Source organism: Diabrotica undecimpunctata, chromosome 1, assembly GCF_040954645.1.
Source record: "Diabrotica undecimpunctata isolate CICGRU chromosome 1, icDiaUnde3, whole genome shotgun sequence".
NCBI classification, from domain to species: domain Eukaryota; kingdom Metazoa; phylum Arthropoda; class Insecta; order Coleoptera; family Chrysomelidae; genus Diabrotica; species Diabrotica undecimpunctata.
In genome coordinates this window covers 120,985,166-121,008,124 of record NC_092803.1, presented here as the reverse complement: position 1 = coordinate 121,008,124, position 22,959 = coordinate 120,985,166, and the positions used below count along the sequence as shown (strand labels likewise).

The 22,959-nt window shown below is 34.3% G+C and overlaps 1 protein-coding gene across 11 annotated transcripts in view; it reads right to left on the bottom strand.

Annotated features, from left to right (window-relative positions):
• The window catches only part of LOC140431103 (leukocyte elastase inhibitor-like), a 228,099-nt gene that overhangs the window by 27,275 nt on the left and 177,865 nt on the right, over positions 1–22,959 (bottom strand). Inside the window, exon 4 of one of the 11 annotated variants that reach the window (XM_072519044.1) lies at positions 1,890–2,072. The exons of 8 other annotated variants lie outside the window; for them this stretch is intronic. In XM_072519044.1, the coding sequence (XP_072375145.1) occupies positions 1,915–2,072 (158 nt within the window). In that variant the 3' untranslated portion in view covers positions 1,890–1,914. Of the gene's footprint in view, positions 1–1,889; positions 2,073–8,069; positions 8,642–22,728; positions 22,897–22,959 lie in introns of those variants that run through there. 2 more of the 11 variants (XM_072519073.1, XM_072519047.1) reach the window with 2 other exon arrangements.

The window sequence follows — 22,959 nt, the reverse complement described above, 5'->3', positions numbered from 1 at the left end:
CATTAAGGTTTTCGGAACCACAAAAAGGACAGATAGATTAGGTTAGCCTCTTGGATACCACAGTGTAATTCTAGTGGACCACCTATTGTCAGTTCTTCTCGCTAAATGTCCCACCCATTGGCATTTTAAAGATTTAATTCTATGGATTACATCAGTAACGTTGGTTTTCTGTCTGATCTATTCTATTCTTTTTCGATCTCTCTTTGTTATACCTAGCATGCACCGCTCCATTGACCTTTGAGTGACTTTGAGTTTCGATATTATTTTATTTTTTTAGTGTCCAAGTTTCGCAGCCGTATGTTATGATTGGTAGTATACACTGATCGAATGCTTTTTTTTTCAGGTGGATTGGTATTTTCGATTTGAATATAACTGCGTTTCTATCAACAGATGCCCAAGCCAGTTTCATTCTTCTGTTGATTTCTGGAAGTAAGGAGCCAGATTTATGTATTAATTGTCACAGATATACATACTCGTCTACTGTCTCAAGTGTAGTGTTGTTTATTATTACATCTTGGACATACACTAGCTCGATGTACACGGTTTTTGTTTTTGTCAAGTTGATTGTTAGGCCAACTTCATTTCTAGCTTCACTTACGTCGCTTATAAATTCTTGTAGTCGTCTGCAAATCTTAGATAGCTGAGGTATTGTCCATCAATGGATATTCCTTTGTTCTGCCAGTTCATTTTGCTGAATATATCATCATTATTATACAATATATATTCTGAATATATAATGAGCAAAAGTACTAGACGAATGGTGGGGGGGGAGGGGGGATCACTATAGGTGGCAGAAAAATCAGAAGGCATGACAATTAATAATCTACCGCACGTACACTAAGTAGCCAATTTCGAAGGAATAGACAGATTTGTATACTTGGGCTCACTGATAACCAACAATGGCGATGGCTCCTCAGAAATCAAGCGTCGACTAGCAATAGCCCGAACCGCAACAACTAAATTAATTAAAATATGGAAAGATCGAACAAGGAATACTAGGGGCTCAGGTTAGTCAATGCCCTCATTTTCCCATTGCTACATGCGCATCTGAAACATGGACTTTCAAAAAAATCGATAGAACTAAGATCGAAGTTTTTGAAATGTGGGTCTACAGAAGAATTCTACGCGTATCCTGGACAGAAAACAGAACGAACTTGTCAATAAATTACTTTGAACACATAGTCAGAAGAACAGGGACTATGGAACTATTGGTAGTAGAAAGAAAGGTAAAAGAATGAAGACCAAGAGGAAGATCTCCAACACAATGGGCAGGTCAAATGAAGACTCTGGTAAGAAAATCCCTATATGAAGCCGTTCATCTGGGACAGGATCTCAGCTAATAATATTTAGTCTCACCAGGCCCCAACATGTTGGTTTAAGAACTGAGGAGGAGGAGAAGGAGGAGGAGGATGATAATGTTGCTTCTCCAGCGATCTGATACATGATGAGAAATGATTGATAAATAACAAACGCATTTAATAAGTGGTTTGATCTATCCCCCGCCACCGACATAATTCACCATTTATTTATTGGATATATAAAAACACGTTAAAACGATTGTTTTTCATATTTTATGAACCAAAAAAAAAGTTCTTTCAAAAATTGATTAAATGAGACTCGTGAAATATCCTCAAAAGCCTAAAATGGTACATGCTTTACAATACCATTTGTTAATAGTCTTAATAAGCATATCACTAGTCAGTATTATAACTAAAAGTCTATTATGTCAAATAAAATATTTAGATGTTATATTTTCAAAAGACATCAGTTTCACTTACTTTTGAATGAAAACTAAATTAATTAATAAATACATTTTAATATAAGCTTTCTAAAATACATACATAATATTATTTATTTCAAAAGATTAAATACATTTGATCTTAACCTATTAAGTTGCTCATCTATTATTATTGTTTAAGCACTTGGTTCCATTATTTTTCCTTTGAACAGTATGTTGGTTTCTTGTAATGAGTGTTCTTTATGTTGAAGTAAGATGATGAATGGATGATCAGCAATAAATTGTTCAGGTAGAGCCATCGACATAGGTGCACAACAAGCTACCATAATCATTGCTGAAAAAAAAAATATAGTGTATATAGTTACACTTTTATTACTAACATAATATTTGTTTACATAATTTCCTTCATAAGAGCGAAATCGCAGTTTCCTATAATAAATAGTGTCCTAATAATTAATACAGCATTATCTCTAATAGTATATGATCACTCCGTTATTTGTAATTGTATATAGGAGGTTTTAAAATTAATATTTTATTGTAATTTTTTAAAGAAGCTGTAGAATTTGAGTTTAACATATATATGTAGTTGCTGCTGGAATCATATAATGATTGCAACATAATCTCCCAATTGTAAATATTGTATATGTATTTATTAAATATTGTCATAAATCATGGTATTATACTCTGTATTCCTACTGTGATTAGCCATCAAGTTGGAAATTTTACATTGAATATACAAAATTTGCAGAAAGCTTAGTACTGGTTCAGTATCTTAACGTTTTTTGCTTTGTTTTAAACAGTTTGAGTACTAAATTTATAATAAATTGTTGTGTCCATTCTATCAAACATTGGCCACTAAGGGAGCATGTTAGTTAAATATAAAGCAAGATTTTTAAATACCGTTAAGCAATTCATAATTTGCATAGTCCATAAACTGGTAATTTTAAAATTTTAGAACGTGACAAAGCTAAAAAGCTAAGTTTGGTGTAGCAAAAATTTTTTTCAAGGAGAGGTGGAACTAGAGAGGACAGAGAGAGAGAGAGAGAGAGAGAGAGAGAGAGAGAGAGAGAGAGAGAGAGAGAGAGAGAGGGAGAGAGATTAACTCTTATTTTAAGATTTTATTTTAAGATATTAAGATTCTAGATTATTTTGTTAATAGTTTTTGGAGGAGTTTCTGAGTTTTTGTCGATTGTGAGTTGGTGATGACTGTTAAAAATATTGGCCTAATCAATCTCTACATCGGCAATGTTAAACCGACAATATATCGATATTCAGCATGGCGATATTGTAATGAAAAATCTGTTATGTAAAGGTCCATTGTTATCGGAATATATATGCCGTTGTTCCGACATTTCAGGAATACACAATTCCTGAACACAGACAGTGAAAGCCTACACTAACTGCAATGTAGCCAATATGTGTTTAAAATTACATTTTTCATATTTTGACTCTTTCAGTTATTTAGTTAACTATTTAGTATTCTGTCATCCTGCATGGCATTTTTGAGAAGTGAAAGAAAAAAGCTATTTAAGCTAAATAAGTCTCTAAGGCTGGGTTATATTATATTGCTTGCTTATTCTTAATCAGTCTACGGTACTGTTCGCACTAGGGTATATTGTAAGAGTATCTTAAGCGTGATATAGGCAGCCCACCATAGAACCACAACACCGTGTAGGGTGCCAAGTCCGGTTGACCGTATTTTTGGTACTGGTCTTTTCAGACCTGAAGTGTAGTAAGAAGCAAGAAAAAAGTAGTGAGAGACTGTTACGCTTATTGCTTAACAGGACAAACGCCCAGGATCCCTATAGCAATAGTATATAAAAGAAAATCGTGCAAGGCAGCCAATCCGCGACTGACATACTATCGAAACTAGACTTATAAGACCAGAAATGTATTGTAAGAGCATGGAAAAGGTGGAGATACGTATCAGCACTAGGTGTCCAACAACCGCGCACAGCCGTCCGATTTGAAGGGACATGAGAGACAACTCAAGTGACATTTCTCACGAGTGGACCGTTAGAACAAAAAAAACCTCTTCTAATAAACATTTCGTCCCGTTGTAAAATGTTACGAGGTACCCCCATTCCAATGGCATACAACTACAATTCTCTTCTCAACATGACACCCACAACACAAATTTCAATTACAAACACCCAGAACACAAATGTTCATTACACACACAATTCTATGCCACAAACACAACTATTCACACACACGACCATGCCAACAACACTGGACCACACCATTCTCGGCATAGAGCCGCTCTTGCCAATTCTCGAACCACCCCAGCTTCTACAATATCCATATACATCCATCTACAACTCTCAAATTACATATTCTACACCCTCATATTACAGACTCACATACAACAATATTCCACAACCTTACGTCGAACAGAATGTCGATAATCAGTCCGTGTGCTCAGGCTCATCTCAAGTGTAATGGAAACCCCCGATTAAAACAGCTGAAGAAGTCAGAGAAGTAGCGGTGAGCATGCGAGGAGACTTCTTTTTCTTATTGCGCCGTCTCCCTTCGAAGGTTGGCGATTCAAATGGCAATTGTAGTTTTGGAAATTGTTGCATGAAAGATTTCTGTGGATGAGCGGTCAAACCATCTCCTCAGGTCTTTTAGCCACGAGTTCTGGCGTCTTCTAACTGATCTTATGCCCTGCACTTTACCCTCCAATATAATTTGGAGTAATTCATATTTTTCACCTCTCAACACAACACCCAAGTATTGTATTTTCCTCTTTTTGATTATGCTGAATAATTCTTTTTGTTTACTCATGCGCCGAAGTACCTCACCGTTGGTAACTTTTTGTACCCATTGAATTCTCAGCATCTGTCTGTATATATAAATTTTAAAGGCATCTATTCTTATTTATGTTTCAGAGTCCATTGTCCAACTTTCACAGCCATACAGCAAAACAGAAAACGTAACATCTGATCATTCGAATTCTGAGCTCTAGACTAAGATTTGATCTTGTAAAAAATGTTTTCATGTTTATGAGTGTTTGCCTCGCTTGTTCGATTTTTGATAGGATTTCTTTTTTTTGGGTTACATTGGCTGTTGATATTTGCTCCCAAATATTTTATGGAAGTTACCTGTTCTAATTATTTGTCCTTTGGCATACAAATATACGTTTGTTGGTATCTTTGAAAATACTAGAATTTTAGTTTTGGAAACATTTAGATGTAAACCGAACATTTCGCTATGACGAACTACCGCATTTATTATATTTTGTAGTTCTTTTGAGTTGCTTGCTATTAGGACGGTATCATCAGCGTACCTGATGTTGTCTATGCTGGTTCCGTTAATCTTGATTCCACCTTGAACCTCGTCTAATGCTTTTCTGAATATAGATTCCGAATACAGATTAAATAATAGAGGTGATAAGACGCAATAAGATCAGATAACGTCGCAAGAAAAACAAAATGCTTAATATATAAAACCCTAATAAGACCGGTACTCACATACGGCTCAGAAACCTGGACACTCACTAAAAGAGAGGAAACGTTGTTAGCCACCTTCGAAAGAAAAATCTTGCGACAAATATATAAGGGCACAAAAGAAAACGGAATATGGCGAAGAAGATACAACTCTGAACTATACAAAATATACCAGGATCCGGATATTATAACATTCATTAAAATAGGACGGCTGCGTTGAATAGGACATGTAGAAAGAATGGAAGAAGGCGAAATACCAAACAAAATATTCAAAGAGATGCCAGTAGGAAAAAGAACAAGAGGAAGACAGAAGCTCAGATACTTAGAACAAATAGAAAATGATATAACAACCTTAAAAATAAAAAACTGGAGAAAAAAAGCACAAAACAGATCAGAATGGAGAAGAATCCTGGAACAGGTCAAGACCCAAAAAGGGTTGTCGAGCCAGTGATGATGATGATGATGATGATGATGATAAGACGCAACCTTGTCGCACTCCTCGTCACTCATCTGAAACTCACACTTCTTGTAAATTCGTGTATGAATGATTCTGAGAAAAGTTTTAAGGACATTCGATATAATTGCTATGCTTAATATTCGAATTATGAATTACGAATGTTGATTTTAGCCAGCCTGATGGTATTTATTTGTGTCATATATCTTATTAATAAGTGCTGTTATCAAGTCGAGGATTTTACTTTCGTTGTCTGCAATTAATTCAAGTATTTCGACATAGATATTGTCTGGACCGGTGGCTTTTGCGTGCTTCTGAAGTTTTACTGCATAAATAACTTCTTATTTTGTTCTTTTTGGACCTTTTTCATTTATTCGATCATCTGTGGATAATGGAGAATAAGGTCTATCATCGTCAAAAAGTGCCTAAATGTATTTTTTTCATCTCTCCAGTTTGTCTTTTCTATACCTATCTTGTTATTATTATTTATTAATATTGTTTCTTGTTCCTTTCTGTGTCTACCTGTGAGGAGACTACGATGACATGACTTACGACACAAAATCCACAAAAAATCACCTTCACTGCAAATTTTGCAGCCAAAGCACATTATTCCTAAACCTCCCAGAAATGTTAGACGACGAAATTTCATTCGTTGCTGTTTATGTAAACAAATCCGAAAAAGTAAACAACTTTTATACTGCAAATCTAATAAATATTAAAGCCCTGCAGAAAAAACTCAGTCTTCACTGGAGGCAAATATTTAACTATACTAAACCGATCTAATCTCAAAACTCTCACCCCTACTACACATTCTCTCACATTTTTGCAACCAACGCAAATTCAACCGGATCTGAAACCACAATCTTCTCGGATCAAAATTCGAATCCCTGAGAGACAACCCCCTAGAAAATCTGTCCTATTGACCACCAAATCACACATTAATTATAAATCTTAACAAAAACACGAAATATCCCACACCGACGATAGTAACATCACAGTTACTGTCAGCTCAGACCGAAACATCATAACTCCTAACACAAATCATTCACGTTTATACTTCTAACTCACCGAACATACAACTTCTACAGAACAAATCCGAACAACACAACCCGAAACCGAAACAAACCCAGTACACACAACAGACACTCCACACGCACAGATCACCAAAGACAGATCACAAAACCCATACAAATACCGTATAGAAAACAAGTCATCCAACATTTGCCATCAAAAGAAATTCAACGCCACCTTCGTCTACGTTCGTAGTTCAACCATTCTATAAATCAAAGATTTATACAAACAGGATTCTAATCCTTGTTACATACTAAGCACTCAGTTCTAAGAAAGCACTCACTCAATCCCACAACAAAATCTAAACAATCCAACCGACACCCTTAATTGGTAAGTGATTGACCTCGAATAAATCCTTCAGAGCCGAATTAAATTATACAAAGGACGGGGGAGATTGTTTTTTTTGTTGTTTTCCAATCTCAATGCACAACGATACCTGTCCTAGGTGAGAACCTAGCCACAGCTAACCTCCAAGCGATTTACCAAAGACAGCCCAAACCATTTTGGAAGGAATCGTACTTTTCGGATCCGAAATTTTTGAAGAAAGATGGATAACTCAAAAAATACGAAGTTTTGTCCTATGGTACCTTATGTCTAGACTTTTACACAGAATTTAAAAATTTAGTAATATACAGGGTGTTTCATTTAAAATAACAAAATTGTTCCTTACTTCCGGTATAACCAGAAGTGGCATGACTGTCAAAATATTTTCTCAAAAAGTTCGTCGTAAATATTTAGTAATCTCCATACACCAATTTTCATAGGGCCGGACTGGCTAAAAAAAGGCGCCATCTTTAACTCTAAACTTAAGCTTTTTAAATCAAACTTTTTTGATATCCTAGTGCACGTAAAGCAAATCAATATTATTTTTGAATTTTTTTAAGTTTTATTTTAATTTAAATCCATAAACTTTAATATCAGCCAAGACAAGGAGTTTCTCACTGCCCCTTTTACTCCATTGTGCTCTTTTGTACTTCCTGTGCACTCCAATAAATTTTTAAAAAGTGTGAGTCATTTTTCAACTACCTACTTCTACAGAAGAATATACTCGTTCAAAAACTTCAAAAAATTCAAAAGATTTAATGCATTGGTTAGTGATCAGTGTAGTAGTGTTTGGGGACTTGGGAGACTGAAACCACCTCGAAAGCCCTGAAGAAGACATCAAAGAGGATGTCGAAAGCTCGGCGCGATGATAAGCGACGCCATTCAACCCGAAAGACTGTTAAGTTTAATATTAATTCTTGTAGTATTGTTAATCTTAACTCTAGGTTTAATTGTAATAACCGAGGAACATTTAATAACATAGTAAATACCTATGTTTGTTAACATTTAGCAATTTAATTCAATACAAAATATGTAGAATAAAATCATTTATTAGAAGTAGAATATAATAAAATATAACTCTTTTTAGATAATTATGTATAAAATATATTGTAAGCTTACTAAAAAACTAAGTTATACAGTTTCTATACATTATTGTATTAATATATATTGTTCATGGATTATTAGAGTACTATTAAAATAATGTCAAGAATAAGTAATATAAGCACAATTATGCTAATACTAATAATTAAATAGCGACTTAACACAATTACTAAAATAGCGAAAATAATTGACAAAATTAAATTTGGTAGAAAAAGTCATGAGTCAGGTGATAGAGAGAAGAAAAACACTACTGTAAAAATTAATACATTAAAAATTGTGATAAGAATGATATATAAAATTCAAGTTAATAATCTGCAATATTAATGGTCTACTTAAATCTACACTAATCTATTTAAATTGCCGGATTTTCTAATTTTCCAATACAAAGTATGTTGTTGCCAGAGCTTATATTGTCGTGTTTCAGCATAATTATAAATGGATGATCAGCAATAACTTCTTTGGGAGGATTAGGAACTCTTAGATTGAGAATTTTCGACAATAAAGCTAAAAATCATAAAATAATTACACAAATATTTTTAAAGAAAAAAAGCTATATCTATTTTCAGAACATATTTAAACACATAACTAAGCAAACGATAATACATAATCAGCACCTCAGTGTGTTAAGTCCCCAAATTTAAATTTGACCGACGAGCTACTTTATAATTCAGAAATTGTTTAAAAACTTGCAAAGAAACTGTGAATTGGCTAAATATTGGGATCTTTATATTATCTTTTAGATTTTTTTGACTTTCCTCCAAATTTTTACTTTGACGTGACTTAACATACTAAACCCAAATTTTCAGTTATTTATTCGTGACTTACCACAGGATTCCACTAAGATTGTTTACATATAAAACAAAATTTTTGATAAAATCAGTATTTTACTTCCTAAATATTCTTAAAAACAAAAAAATAGGAAATCAACTTATTTTTTTAAACATGAAAACGTGGTAAGTCAGAATAAGAAAAACACGCGTTTACAGTGACAGCTTACAGTCTTCAATATTTTCTACCCTTACAGATTCTGAATATTCGTAAAATTTATGAAAAACATTTACACATGTACAGATTTTAAAAGGTTCTGTAGGTATTCATATTTCTTTGCAGCAATTTGACATATCTTAAGATGCTACAAGATTACGGCGATTTCTGTTTAAGTCCATCAAAATTTGTTTTGTAATAAAGAAACACAGTGCTGTTTGATCGAACTTATAGAGAAACAGCATTGTATATTAGAAATATACTGCCATCAACGGATTTCTTTCTAAAGACATCTGTTCTATCTAATCGGCACATCTAATCAGCACTAAATATCATTTAAAAATAAAGTTCACTTAAATATCTTTATCTGTAGGGTTACGAATAGAGTTAAAAGTCCAAAGATTTAGTGAATAGTGGGCAGACATTTTTCCAGTTGCATCACTACAACTTTGAAGAGTGCATTTTGAAATGACTGTTCCTTATCAGTTTTTTTTTGGGTTTTACGTTTTAGAAGCTTCCTCTTAGTATTTACAAAGATTTTTAATTCGTTTGTTTTATTTTTTCGTTTGGCAACATTATCTACGGGTTTTACTTGAAAACGATCACACTCGTCACATATTTGTTAACTGGAGATTTAAACGAATAATTAAATTTCGAATTAAATACATCGAAATAAAGTTACAATTTTGCGATATGTTCAAACGGTACAATGTGTACACAACAATCTAAAAAATATAACTCGTACATGTTTTTGATACTTAAAATGCTTTGAAAGTATGTTTTTAATGATTTTTCTCTCTTTTCCATCTTAACATCGTTTGACAGTATTTTTAACAGACAAACATTTGAGAGATAATGGATTTTGAAAAAATGTTTTACTGGTTTGTAGGTAACCCTGTACGTACATGTAAATATTTTTCGGATAAAAATGTCGTTAACATTGTTTGCCTTTATCGGAATACTGGACTTAATTGAGTGTACCGCCATTTTTTAGCTAAATGATGCACCTAGGAGGGTAAAACTGTTTTTTATTAGATATAATTTAGCACGGTGAATCTACAAGTAGATTTAACTCATTTCTTCTAAAAATGTGGCTTAACACACGTCACCTCTGAAGTGCTGATATACTTACTGAACAAAGCAACACTGAAAATTAGTCACAAAACGATATGATTAATATTTAATTGTATACAATTTTCCCGATTTAGCTGATGTTTCAGCGAAAGCTGTTAAGCTGACTATATTGTGTGAAAATAAAAAGTGTTTGTTATATTATTGCATATGAATTTCCAAAAAGAAAGCGCTCATTCCATCAATAGTTTAATTTTGTTGATTTTTATTAGGTATGTTCGCTTTTTGCTGGGACACGGTTTTCTAACGTCCCAGAACAGTTCTAACATAGATTCATGCACAGTGGATAAATGTATTACATGTATTAACTGCGATATCTTGCAGGAAGTTAACCAAAATTGTATGCCTCTTTTGGGGATTGAACCGGCTCGTCTACGTGCAGCAGCAGGCGGCTGGAGTGGATGATATGATAGCATATACAACTATACAACTTCCTAAAAGTAGATGCAATCTTCCTAGATCTACTAAAGGTGTGTCAAGAAGAGATTCTACCTTATATCACAAGAATCGCTCAGAGTAGCTAAGAACTCGGATATGTACCAGAAATGTGGAGAAATACTAGAGTTAACTTCATTCAAAAAGTAGTGAAAAAAGTATAAAACATCCAAAATCCCTAAAAGCCTCACATCGTTTGCTTTAAGAGTAAAGGAAAAACCGTGTATATTAAGTATATCAAAACAGACCTTCTTGTACCGAGGCCTTTGAAATACAAATTTTTATTTACATTTGTAACATAAATTATGATGAAATGACTATTTATCTAACCTATTATTTGTTAACTCAACATTTTCAGAATATATTAGAGGGCTACTAAAATTATTAATATTATTATAAGGAAAAGACAGTTAAGATTTTATTTCACGTATAGGGAGCTTGCGCATCCGTTTATACGTATTTCAGCCCAATAGGCATCATCAAAACGGCTTTCGCAAGCGCTCTGAACGTGAAATAAATATTTTCTGCCTTAGGAAGCAACTATAACATGGCTTCGTATAGACGCAATGTAGCGACATCTAATAATAAAATCGTAGACTAATTTTCGAAACCAAATTCAAGAATTCCGCTTTAATCTGTGCCTTCTAAGAATTGCAAGGCAAAAACAGACGTTGATAAAGGTGTTAAGAGAGACATGGGGAATCTAAAAATTGCATTCCACTCAATAATATTATAATTATAATAATATTATTATATATATTCTCTATTCGACGAAACATTATGAAGATACGTTATACAAAAAGTAAGCGCAAAGTATCTAATTATTAGATGCTGATGATGTATCTTTAACTCTGCCTGGGGTAGGGTGAGGAACGGGTGGATTGAGTAGCTCGGATATCACTTTACTGCAGCCGGTCCCAAGTTCGGATAAAAGAGGAGGGTTGAGCGGAGGGTTAACTACCCACCCTCGCAAAAAGAAACTAGTTATGAAAACTGCAACTTTGCCTCGGAACCGGACAGATAAACACAAAAAACGACAAATGCAATGTAAAAGGACTATGAATATCGGAACTTGGAATGTCCAAAGTTGGTAAAGACCTGGAGCTGCTATAAATGCTGTGGAGCAACTGGAAAACATAGGAATGGATATAACAGCAGTCCAAGAAATAAGATGGCCAGACGATGGAAATATAAAAATAAGTAAATCCACCATCTTCTTCAGCGGTAACAAAAACGAAAGACATGAATTTGGAACGGGTTTTGTGATTAGAGACAGCCTAGTACAGAATATACTAAATTTCAAACCTATAAACGAAAGGATATGCTACATACGAATGAAGGGAGAACGATACAACATTTCGACTATCTCTGCGCATGCACCAACGGAAGAGAAGGATGAATATATCAAGGATGACTTCTACGATGCACTAGAAAGAGAGATAGATACGATGCCCAAACAAGACATGCGCATACTCTGCGGGGACTTTAATGCTAAAATAGGCAAAGAGCCAAGCCTATACCCCACAATAGGTAAACACAGTCTCCACAATATATCCAACGACAATGGCTTAAGACTCACAAAAACTGCAGCAGCTAATAATATGCTAATAAAGTCAACCATGTTTCCGCATAAAGATATCCATAAGCAAACCTGGGTCTCAAAAGACCATATTACGCGCAACCAAATTGACCACATCATTGTAGATGCCCGTCATGGGAACAATATTATAGACGTAAGAAGCCTGAGAGGAATAGACGGAGACACAGATCATTACTTAGTCAGAGCAAAAGTCAAATCCAGAATATCTAGCCACAAATACGATAAAACAACAATAAACCCACAATGGAACATAGACGAAATGCACAATACAGAGAAACAACAAAACTATAGAGAACAACTTGAACAAATCTTGAACTCTGAAAGAGAATACAATGATATAGAACAGCTATGGGAAACGACTGCCGAAATAATAACCAAGACAGCTGACAAGATCTTTGGAAGGAATAGACAGAAGAGGACAAAAACATGGTATGAAGAGGAATGTCGGAAACAGCTGGAAAAAAGACAAACAGTAAGGAAGACTTGGATACAACTGTAAACAGATCAAAGTAAAAAGGAATATGACGACTGCCGAAAAGAAACAAGAAAAATAATACGCACAAAGAAAAGAAACTATGAACAACAAAAATATAAAGCTATGGAGGTCCAAACCGGTCCAAACCAGGCTCCAGAGAATTCTATAAAGCAATTTCCTCTGAGAAAAGAGGACATAGAACCAATTCCATCCATACCCTGAGAGACAATCAAGGCCGTATGATAATCGACGGTAAAGAAGTAACTGAAGAATGGAAAGAGTATTTTAGGGACCTTCTAAACATCATACAGGAAGAACAGGACAAAGAAGAGACCTATATCACAGCGGACATGCCCGTCAAAAATCCCTCCATTGAAGAAACCCAAAAGGCCTTAAATAAGCTGAAAAATCACAAAGCGCCGGGTACGGACGATATACCAGCAGAACTTCTGAAATATGGAGGAGACGCACTACATCGCCAAATCCACCAGCTAATAACGCACATATGGTTAGAAGAAAGGATACCAGCACGATGGAAGGAAAACATAATAGTGCCCATCCACAAAAAAGGGGACAAAACAAAATGCGCGAATTATAGAGGAATTTCACTCCTAAACAAGGCATATAAAACCCTCTCAAACATCATTCTTAGTAGACTAATCCCTTATGCTGAAAATGTCCTAGGCAAATATCAAGCCGGTTTTAGAGCAAAGAGATCAACAATAGATCAACTATTCACGCTGAGACAACTTCTAGAAAAGGGCTGGGAGTATAACAGACCCATACACAATCTTTTCATAGACTTTCGACAGACATATGATAGCGTAGAAAGAAGCCAAGTATGGAATGCCATGGCGGAGCTCTCAATACCAAAGAAACTCATTCGGACGACCAAAGTCTGTATGGAGAGTGAAATATCTAAAGTACGTGTAAATAATAAACTGTCTGGCAGCTTTGAAATCAACAGTGGACTCAAACAGGGTGATACGTTATCTCCACTACTTTTTAACCTTGTATTAGAGAAAGCCATGAGGTCGGCCGAAATAAAAACAGAATTGCTATCGGTTCAAGGTCCCAAGCTATTACTCGCATATGCAGATGACATAGATCTTGTTGGAGACTCCATCGAATCAGAACCAATATCGAATTAAAAGCACTCGCATCGCAATATGAAGCCGATATTGTCCAAGAAATCAAATCACAGTGACTAAGATGGACAGGCCACGTGCACAGATTGCATAACGATAGACTTGTAAAACTGGTATGGGAAGAGATTCCCTCAGGCAAAAGACCACTGGGACGTCCCAGAATGCGATGGAGAGATAACATCCAAGCAGATCTCCGGAAAATGAACATTCCATTTGACTTTAGGTTGATGGAAGACCGAACAAATTGGAAAAAAGTTGTACAGTCAGCCAAGACCCACCCAGGGTTGTAGCGCTACGTGATGATGATGTGTCTTTCTATTTTTTATCAAGTACAAGAATAATAATTATCAAATATATTAAAAAAATGTGAATACTTCAGTGGAACATTAACGGTTATTTTCCACAGCTAGAAATATTTAAATTGTTACTTTACACGCAACATTTATTTTCAATCAACCAAGTAATACAGGGTGTCCAGAAACTCTCATGAAAAACGAAAACCGGAGATTCCTCAGATAATTTTAAGACAGTTCAACCAAAATCATCTAATCCGAAAATGCTTCCTAAGGGAACTAGAGCTCTTTGAAGATGGCTGGTTGTAATTAGTTTTTTTTTAATATCTCCAGAACGATTGTATTTAGAAAAAGAAAACTGGTACATTTATTTATCCTCCGGAGTTGAATCGATTCCATTTATTGCCAATTTCTTGTACTGGGCATAGGCGTCCGTTTTGGATAGGTCAACGGTTATTTTAACGCATAACCTTTTTGTTTTTAACTTTTAAGCATTCGTGATACCAGATTATTAGATTTTCAGATATTTTAGTACTAAAAAGTACTCTTATTTTAAGTTGGTAGAATACACCGTTTCCAAGAAAAATCGATTAAAGTTAAATTAATATTTTTTGCACTAGTTTACTTTGAAATGTCAACAGAAGTATAACCTACGTTTTTCATACTCAAATTATTGTCAGTTCGTGAAGTTCCTATTTAGGTTTTACTTTGTTGCATTCAAACACAACAATTTCAATTCAACAAAAATGATTTTTAGTAATGAGGAATACGCAGATATAATGCTCGAGCAGTAACGTAGGTACGCTGAAAAATTTCCCGATTAAGAGAAACAAGTTCAGTGTTCCCAAAAAATAATGAAACAGGACGGCATAATGATGTAACAGCAGCACATAAAGATGTTATTTTAATGGAAGTTGAGGAAAATTTAGAAATTAGCGTTCGAAGACTATCTGCCATGTATCCCACCATTTCAAAATCTTTCGCAGGAAATATCTTACACAACGAAAATTTATATCCTTTTCATTTTACAAAGGTACAAGCACTGCTACACATGGTTACAAAATCGGAAAAACTAAAGTGAAGATTTTTTCAGATACACTTTATTTTGCGACGAAGTTACATCCACAAAAAATGGAATTTTTAATGTACTTAATGCACATTATTATTCGTACGTTGGTGACAATCCCCGCATTGTTCAAGAGGTTTAGCAGCATAGGTTTAGGATAAACGTCTGGATAAGAGTAGTTGACGATTATCTACTTGGACCCGTAGAATTGCTTGCCCGTATAATGGTGCTGGTTATTTACATTTCCTGCAAAATGTTTTTGCTAATTTGTTACATGTTATGCCTTAAAATAATTTGCAAAACTTATGGTTTCTGCATGACATCGTGCACAACAAATAACAACAAAATCGTGCACAACTCTGGCTAAGCATACACTAAGCATACTAAGAGGGTTGCCACGAATTTAGAAATAAGATTGGAATATTTGCAAGAATTTATAGAAAACGGTGTATCCTAGAGACTTAAAGCAAGAGCACCTTTTAGTATAAGAGTACCTGAAAATTTAATAATCTAATATCACAAATGCCTAAAAGTTAAAGACAAAAAAGTTATGCTTTAAAATACCCGTTGACCTATACAAAACAAACGCCTATGAACGGTACTAGAAATTCGCAATTAATGGAATTGATTCAACTTTGGGGGATAAATAATCGTACCAGTTTTTGTTTTTCTAAATAGAAACGTTTTGGAGGTATTAAAAAAACGGGAGCTCTAGCTCCAATTTGAGGCATTTTTGGAGTAGGTGAATTGGGTTAAATCGTCTTAAAATTATCTGAGGAATCTCTGGTTTTCGTTTGTTAGGAGAGTTTCTGGACAAACTGTATAAGTATAACAGAGATAAATCAAAATACAGACCAAATTTCATCATCTAAACTTATAGTGGCAGATCTAAATGGTTAAAATCCATTTGGGGATCTAAGTATACAACAGAATACGGTACATAATAAAAACAATCCTTAGCATTAAAATTTAAGGACAAACAAGTACTTCGACCGTGTACTACATATGAATACAAAAACAGACGATCGATCATCATATACTTAGTAGAGAATCAATTGATTTTTTTACAACTCAGTAAACACATTTTCTTCTGCTCTTATTTCTGCAGCAGATTATTTCATTAGGAAAAAGAAAATTAAAACAAATCCAAGGAAGTACCATGGTAGAACAATCAGTGGCAAAAAGCTATACGGCTTAGACAACTTTCAACATATATAGAAAACAGAAAACACAAGAAAATCTTATGAAATTTAAAAAGTAAATTACTATTAGTAGGAAAGTGATACAGGAAGCAAAAATAATCCTGAAAAAATTTTATAAAAAAAACAAATCCTGAAAACAAATTAATAATTTCGCGGGACACCATATAAACTCTTCAATAAAATATATAGAAGATAGTAATCCTGTCCATACATTTACATCTCGGATAGCTAATATTCTGGCTTTATTCTATAAATCTTATTCAAGTACCAAAAATGATTGTCAATAATTTGTACTAAAAAAGAGCCAGAGAAGAATGAGTACAACTTACGATGTAAAATAAGATAATCAAACAATGAATCCACCAATACTTGAAAAAGAGTTAAATGAATTTATAAAGTCATGTATATGAACTTAAAGAAGCTCGCCAACAATATTTAAACATAATGAAAGTCCTATCTATAAAAAATTGGGGATGTGATCAAGATATTCTCATCACAATATACAAAAGCTTCATCAGATCTAATCTCGATTGTGGTTCAATAATATATAGTTCTGCCCATCAATCAGTTTTAAAAGAGTAGCAAACAATCAAACATTCTGCTATAAAAATAGCCATACGAGCCTTTTTAACTACCCCTATAGACAGTTTACTCTGTTTAGCAGGCGGGATAATTCTGGAACTAAGAAGATTATGTCTTAGCACATAATGAAAATCCAATCTGTTTCCGTTCTGTAACCGTTTCAAAACAATTTATCCACAAAAAATTAGATCAAAACCCCCTTTCTATGAAAAGCATAACTGATGTTTGGTCAGGTATAATACTTACTTTCGTAATATTAACCAAACCAAATTATAAACTCGGAATATCAGAATCCTCAAACAATTCTTCAAGATTCTTCTTCTTAATGTGCCATACCCTTTGAACGTAGGCAACTCTTCTGCATATATCTATATTGTATATAATTTATATATCTGGTTCTGATCACCAACTCCTTTTTGCAACACTAAAGCAAAAAATGCAAAGCGTGTGCTAGGCTCCGAAAGAGGAGGATATCACAAATAAAAGATACAGAGCAATTTAAAAGCCAATGTAATGAAAGATTGAAAATTATTTTACCAACCATCGGCACTCATGATTCCGAAACGATTTGGTTATCTTTACTTTTAACAATACATTGGTACAGATCTTGACTGACTGCGAGGCAAAGTCTAATGCCGACTCAACCGGACCAAAAAAAGTGTTGATATCTGTAAATAATTTTAACCTCGTTGGAGAACGCCGAAAACTGAAAATTGCTAGAATTGCGAACCCTCTTAGGCATACCCGGTACCGACAACTATCTAGAGTTATTCAGGCTATTTATAGACGAGTATATAGAGAGAATCTTCAGAGAGAGTCAACATCATATCGATACAAATAACACCAAAGAATTCTTCAATTAAGTCAGACTACTCACACATAAATTAAAGCAGAAATTTTGTTCTATCAAAGATGATGAAGGTAATGTAAAGGTTAAAGATGTTTGGAGAGCGTATTGTAAGTCTTTACCAAAAGCCAGAAAATATCAGATCCCGATATTTATGTTTTGTTGATTATACAAAGGCCTTTGATAGTGGTAGATGGGACAAACTATGGAACATATTCACGACAATGGGTGTCACTTGAGTCACCTTATTAGTAAATTGTATCAAAATAACCTAACATAGATTATCCAATATTACGGGAAGAAGTCATCTATGCCATCAAAAACACTAAAATGGGCAAAGCTACTGGACCAGATAATGTGCCCATCGAATTGTTAAAACTCATTGATGAAGATGTTATTGATGTAATGGTTGAACTCTTTAATCTAGTATATCAGACTGCCACAATCCCCAGACAATGGCTACAATCGACCTTTGTGGTAATACCCAAAAAGGCAAGTGCAACATCCTGCTCAGATCACAGAACAATAGGTTTAATAAGTCACACACTTAAAATATTTTTGAAAATAATACACAGCAGAATTGTTACAACTCTTGAATATAAAATTAGTGACACACAATTTGGCTTTAGAAATGGTATGAGCACAAGAGACACTTTGCTCGGCTTGAAGGTGCTGGCCCAGAGATGCATGGACATGAATCAGGACATAATAAACTTATGTTATGTAGATTTTGGAAAGGAATTCGATAAGGTTTAACATAAAAAGCTTGGAGATATATGGAAAAGCAAAAATATTGAGTCGTGATATGAAAATTATATCTAATCTATAATGGAATCAAACTGCCAAGGTAAGAGTTGACAGCTAGAACATCCGAGATATCAAAATACAGAGAGGAGTTCGCCAGGGTTGCGTGCTGTCACCACTACTCTTCAATGTCTACAGTGAAGCGGAATTTAAAGAAACGCTCTCAGATTCAACAACAGAAGGTATATATATTTATATATATATATATATATATATATATATATATATATATATATATATATATATATATATATATATATATATATATATATATCAATGGAGAAGTTTTGAATAACTTGTGTTTTGCAGACGCAGGTTACAGAACGTAATACAACGACTTAATGAATGCTGCCATGAATCCAGGCTAAGGGTGAATTGGAAAAAACTAAATGCATGATCATGACTAAATCATGAAAACATCTAATTGGTTGTTGAAGATACTGTAATTGAGAGTGTTTATACCTACAAATACTTAGAAACATGGATAACATCAAATGTAGACCAAACCAAAGATATAAGGTTATTAGGCCTAGGGATGCTTCGGAGTTATGTATTCACTACTCTTCTTTATGGCTTGGAAGCACGGTCATTGAAACAAGTGCATCTGAATAAAGTTGGCCGCCTTTGAATATTGGTGTTACAGAAGAATCCTACGAATATCATGGACTCAAAAAATGTCAAACGCAGAAGTTACTAGAAAAATATGAAATGAATCTAAAATAATATTGACTATCAAAAGAAGAAAACTTAAGTACTTAGGCCATGAGATGAGAGGGCAAAATACTCATTATTGCAACTTATTATGAAAGGCAAAATTCGAGGATAGCGAAATGATGGAATTTAAAGAAGAACCTAGCATATATTCGAATGGACGGATACCTATCTGACGAATGCATTTTAGAGAAGGGAGTACACCAAGGATGCGTTTTATGTCCCTTATTATTTAGCATTTATTCAAAGTTTATAATGCGCACACTATACTTCTGGCCTCACTCCAGAAGAAATTACTAACTTATTTAAAAAACTCAATGTAGAAAGGGCCAAGTTTGGACTCATGGCTAACTACAACAAAACTAAAATCATGGTTATTGGGACGGGTCGCCGCACGAATGTCTCGGTTCTAGATGAAATTAAACCCACTCAGCATTTCTCTAGTACTGTTTACTATAGCATTTTAAAGTTTTCTGGTCATATCCATCGAAGTGATCACAAAATGGAGCGGTTGGTGGTTCAAGGAAGGCCTCAGGAGTCAACACCAACACGGCAGATCTCTACAGCGATGTGCAGACATTACGAAAAAACTGCTCAACAAATAGTATACTGAGGCAGTACAGGTAACAGATGCCCGCGACCGGTGAAGAAATATCATTAACAAAACTATCCGAGCGGCTGAAGCTTAATGATGAACCATAACACATCTGCTAAGATGTTAATAACTATGATGATGGTATAATTTAGTGCCACATCTATACGGGACCTACAGTTTAACGTAACTAAATAAAATAAATGTTATATTTACTAATACGATATACTAATTATTTAAATAAATAATTAGTACATCGATTGGCGCTAAAAATGTTCATACAGTGTGGATATTAAGTCTTACCCCCCCCCCCTAGTGAACTCCGTTGAACTCCATTTAAGACAAAGATGAAAAACGCTTGGACCCGTCAATTTTTATTTTAATAGAGGTATTTTATAACATAAAAAAAATTGTCACCCTCAGATTTTTTAAATAGCAATGGGGGTCGTGCGATAGTTTGTTAGAAAGGGTTTGAAAAGAAGAATTCAAAAATGTATAAGTTTGAAATTTTGTATGGCGGTTTTATTTAAAATAAAATATACAAAAAATAATGTATTAAATTACATCTTTAAAATTAAAGGAACTGGCAAATTACCCTAAAGACAACTTAAATTACTGCAGGAGATGCTCGAAATGTTCTCCATTTACTTCCTGGCAGAAGTAGATTCTTTGTTTCGTTGCCTCCCTAACCCTTTGTAGGGTCTGCATATCAATCCTATCACATTCTTCGATTATTCTTTGACGGAGTTCATCAACTGGCTCCCATACAGTTTGGATTTAAGGTAACCCCATAGGTAAAAATCTAGAGGAGTAAGATCTGGTGATCTTGGTGGCCATTCAATAAATCCACGACGTTCAATCCATCTTCTCGGATACAAATTATTTAAAAAATTTCGAACGCCAGCATCGTAATGAAGCAGAGCTCCATCTTACTGGAAAATAATATCTTGGGTGAATTCGCCTGATTTGTTTCTAAGCACATCATGAATTGCAGGAATTATTTGTGTTTCCAATAGATTAAGACAGCTTTCCCCCGTTAAATTGCTTTCGATAAAAAAAGGGCCTATAATGTGATCCCCTAGTATACCTGTCCAAACATTTAATTTAGTGGGAAATTGAGTATGACACTCTCGAAACAATCGAGGGTTTTTGTCAGACCAATATCTTACATTTTTCCGATGTACATGACCATTTAAATAGAATGTAGCCTCATCGGAAAAACAAATATGTCTTAAATAACTTGGATCTTGTGAAATATTATTATCCATAGTTTCACAATATTGCAGTCGTCGATCTGGATCATCCTCTCTCAATTCGTGCACCATTTTCATCTTATAGGGATGAAATTTGTGCTTTTTTAAAATGTTTAAGACAGTCCTGTGACTTATTTCGCATTCGCGAGCAACATTTCTAGTTGAACTGGATGGATTTACTACAAATTGAGACAAAATATCTACTTGCTTTTCCTCAGAAGTCTTTTTTCTACCATCACGTTTCTTGTTTTCGACAGAACCAGTTTCACAAAATTTGGTGACAAGTAGTCTATAGTAATGTCGATCAATTGGACGATTCGGAAAACGTTCATTAAATATTCTCACAGCTTCATGGTAGTTACGGCCTGCTTCGCTAAATATTAAAATTGCTTCACATTTATCTACTAATCTACGAGGTGGTGCCATCTTGATTGTTTTGAATTTTGAATACTAAAAATACAGTTTACCACTAAAGCTCACCAAATCTCAAGTTCTTGTTAATATTCTTTACAATCAACAGTGCTAATTGCTTGGTTTTTATGACAGTTGTCAAAAACTATACACGCCAACTAGATTATTTAAAAAATTGTTCTATCTATGATATGTTTAAACGTCACAAAAGTATTTATTTTGCAAAAAAATAATTCGGTATAAACGTTCAAGAATAAAAATTAAATAAATTTTGTTATACCGAATGTCCCATATTAAAGCAAAACCAGTGTACCTACTTTTGTATTGTTGAATCGCAAAGTGTATCTCCAAACAATAAATCGTTATTAACAAACAAATCCTTAAAGTTTAAGTAAAGTGTGATAGATTTTAGAATTCTTCTTTTCAAACCCTTTCCAACGAACTATCGCACGACCCCCATTGCCATTTAAAAAATCTGAGGGGGTAGCTGTCAAGTGAAAGGGATGAAAGGGGTGACAATTTTTTTTATGTTATAAAATACCTCTAATAAAATAAAAATTGACGGGTCCGAGCGTTTTTCATCTTTGTCTTAAATAACGGAGTTCACTAGGGGGGGGGGGGTAAGACTTAATATCCACACTATATATCTTTGTGGCTCAGGTTTAGTGTTGGTATTTTCAGGTCGCGCAAGCTGCCCTAACGACCTCTTTACGTGCCTTCCGAACACGGTGGTGGTATAAAATTACGGGCGGCTCAGTTAAATTACAAATTGAAAAATTTCTGGTGTCAGTGCCGATGATCGAATCTGAGTCCTCGGGCTTAGTAAGCCAGTACCAAAGCCACTGAGCGACAGAGGCCAATTGCGGCGCTAATAATCACATAGGTTGATGTGTCTTAAGAGTAAATAATTTTTTTTTGGCACAGTTCATACCGGCATCATACATTCTGGTCAACTGGTCAAGACCGTATATTTTTATGTGTATATTCTAGCAAATACAGCAAATTTTAAAACAATGTAAAGCAAAGTTAATAATTAGTTAAAGCGATTAAACAATACCATTAAAATCCTAAGAGAATAATGGTATTTCTATTTTTCCGAAGAATAGAATATTGTGGTTGTAATAGGCATCTCTGTTGTTCAGCATTATTATAAATGGATGATCAACAATAAATTCCTCAAGAGGGTCAGGTATTCTTATAGACGTAGTTCGTGCCATACATATTACTAAAAAAGAATATTGTGAAATTAGATTTAGGTAACTATTAATAAGTTACAATAAACAGATAA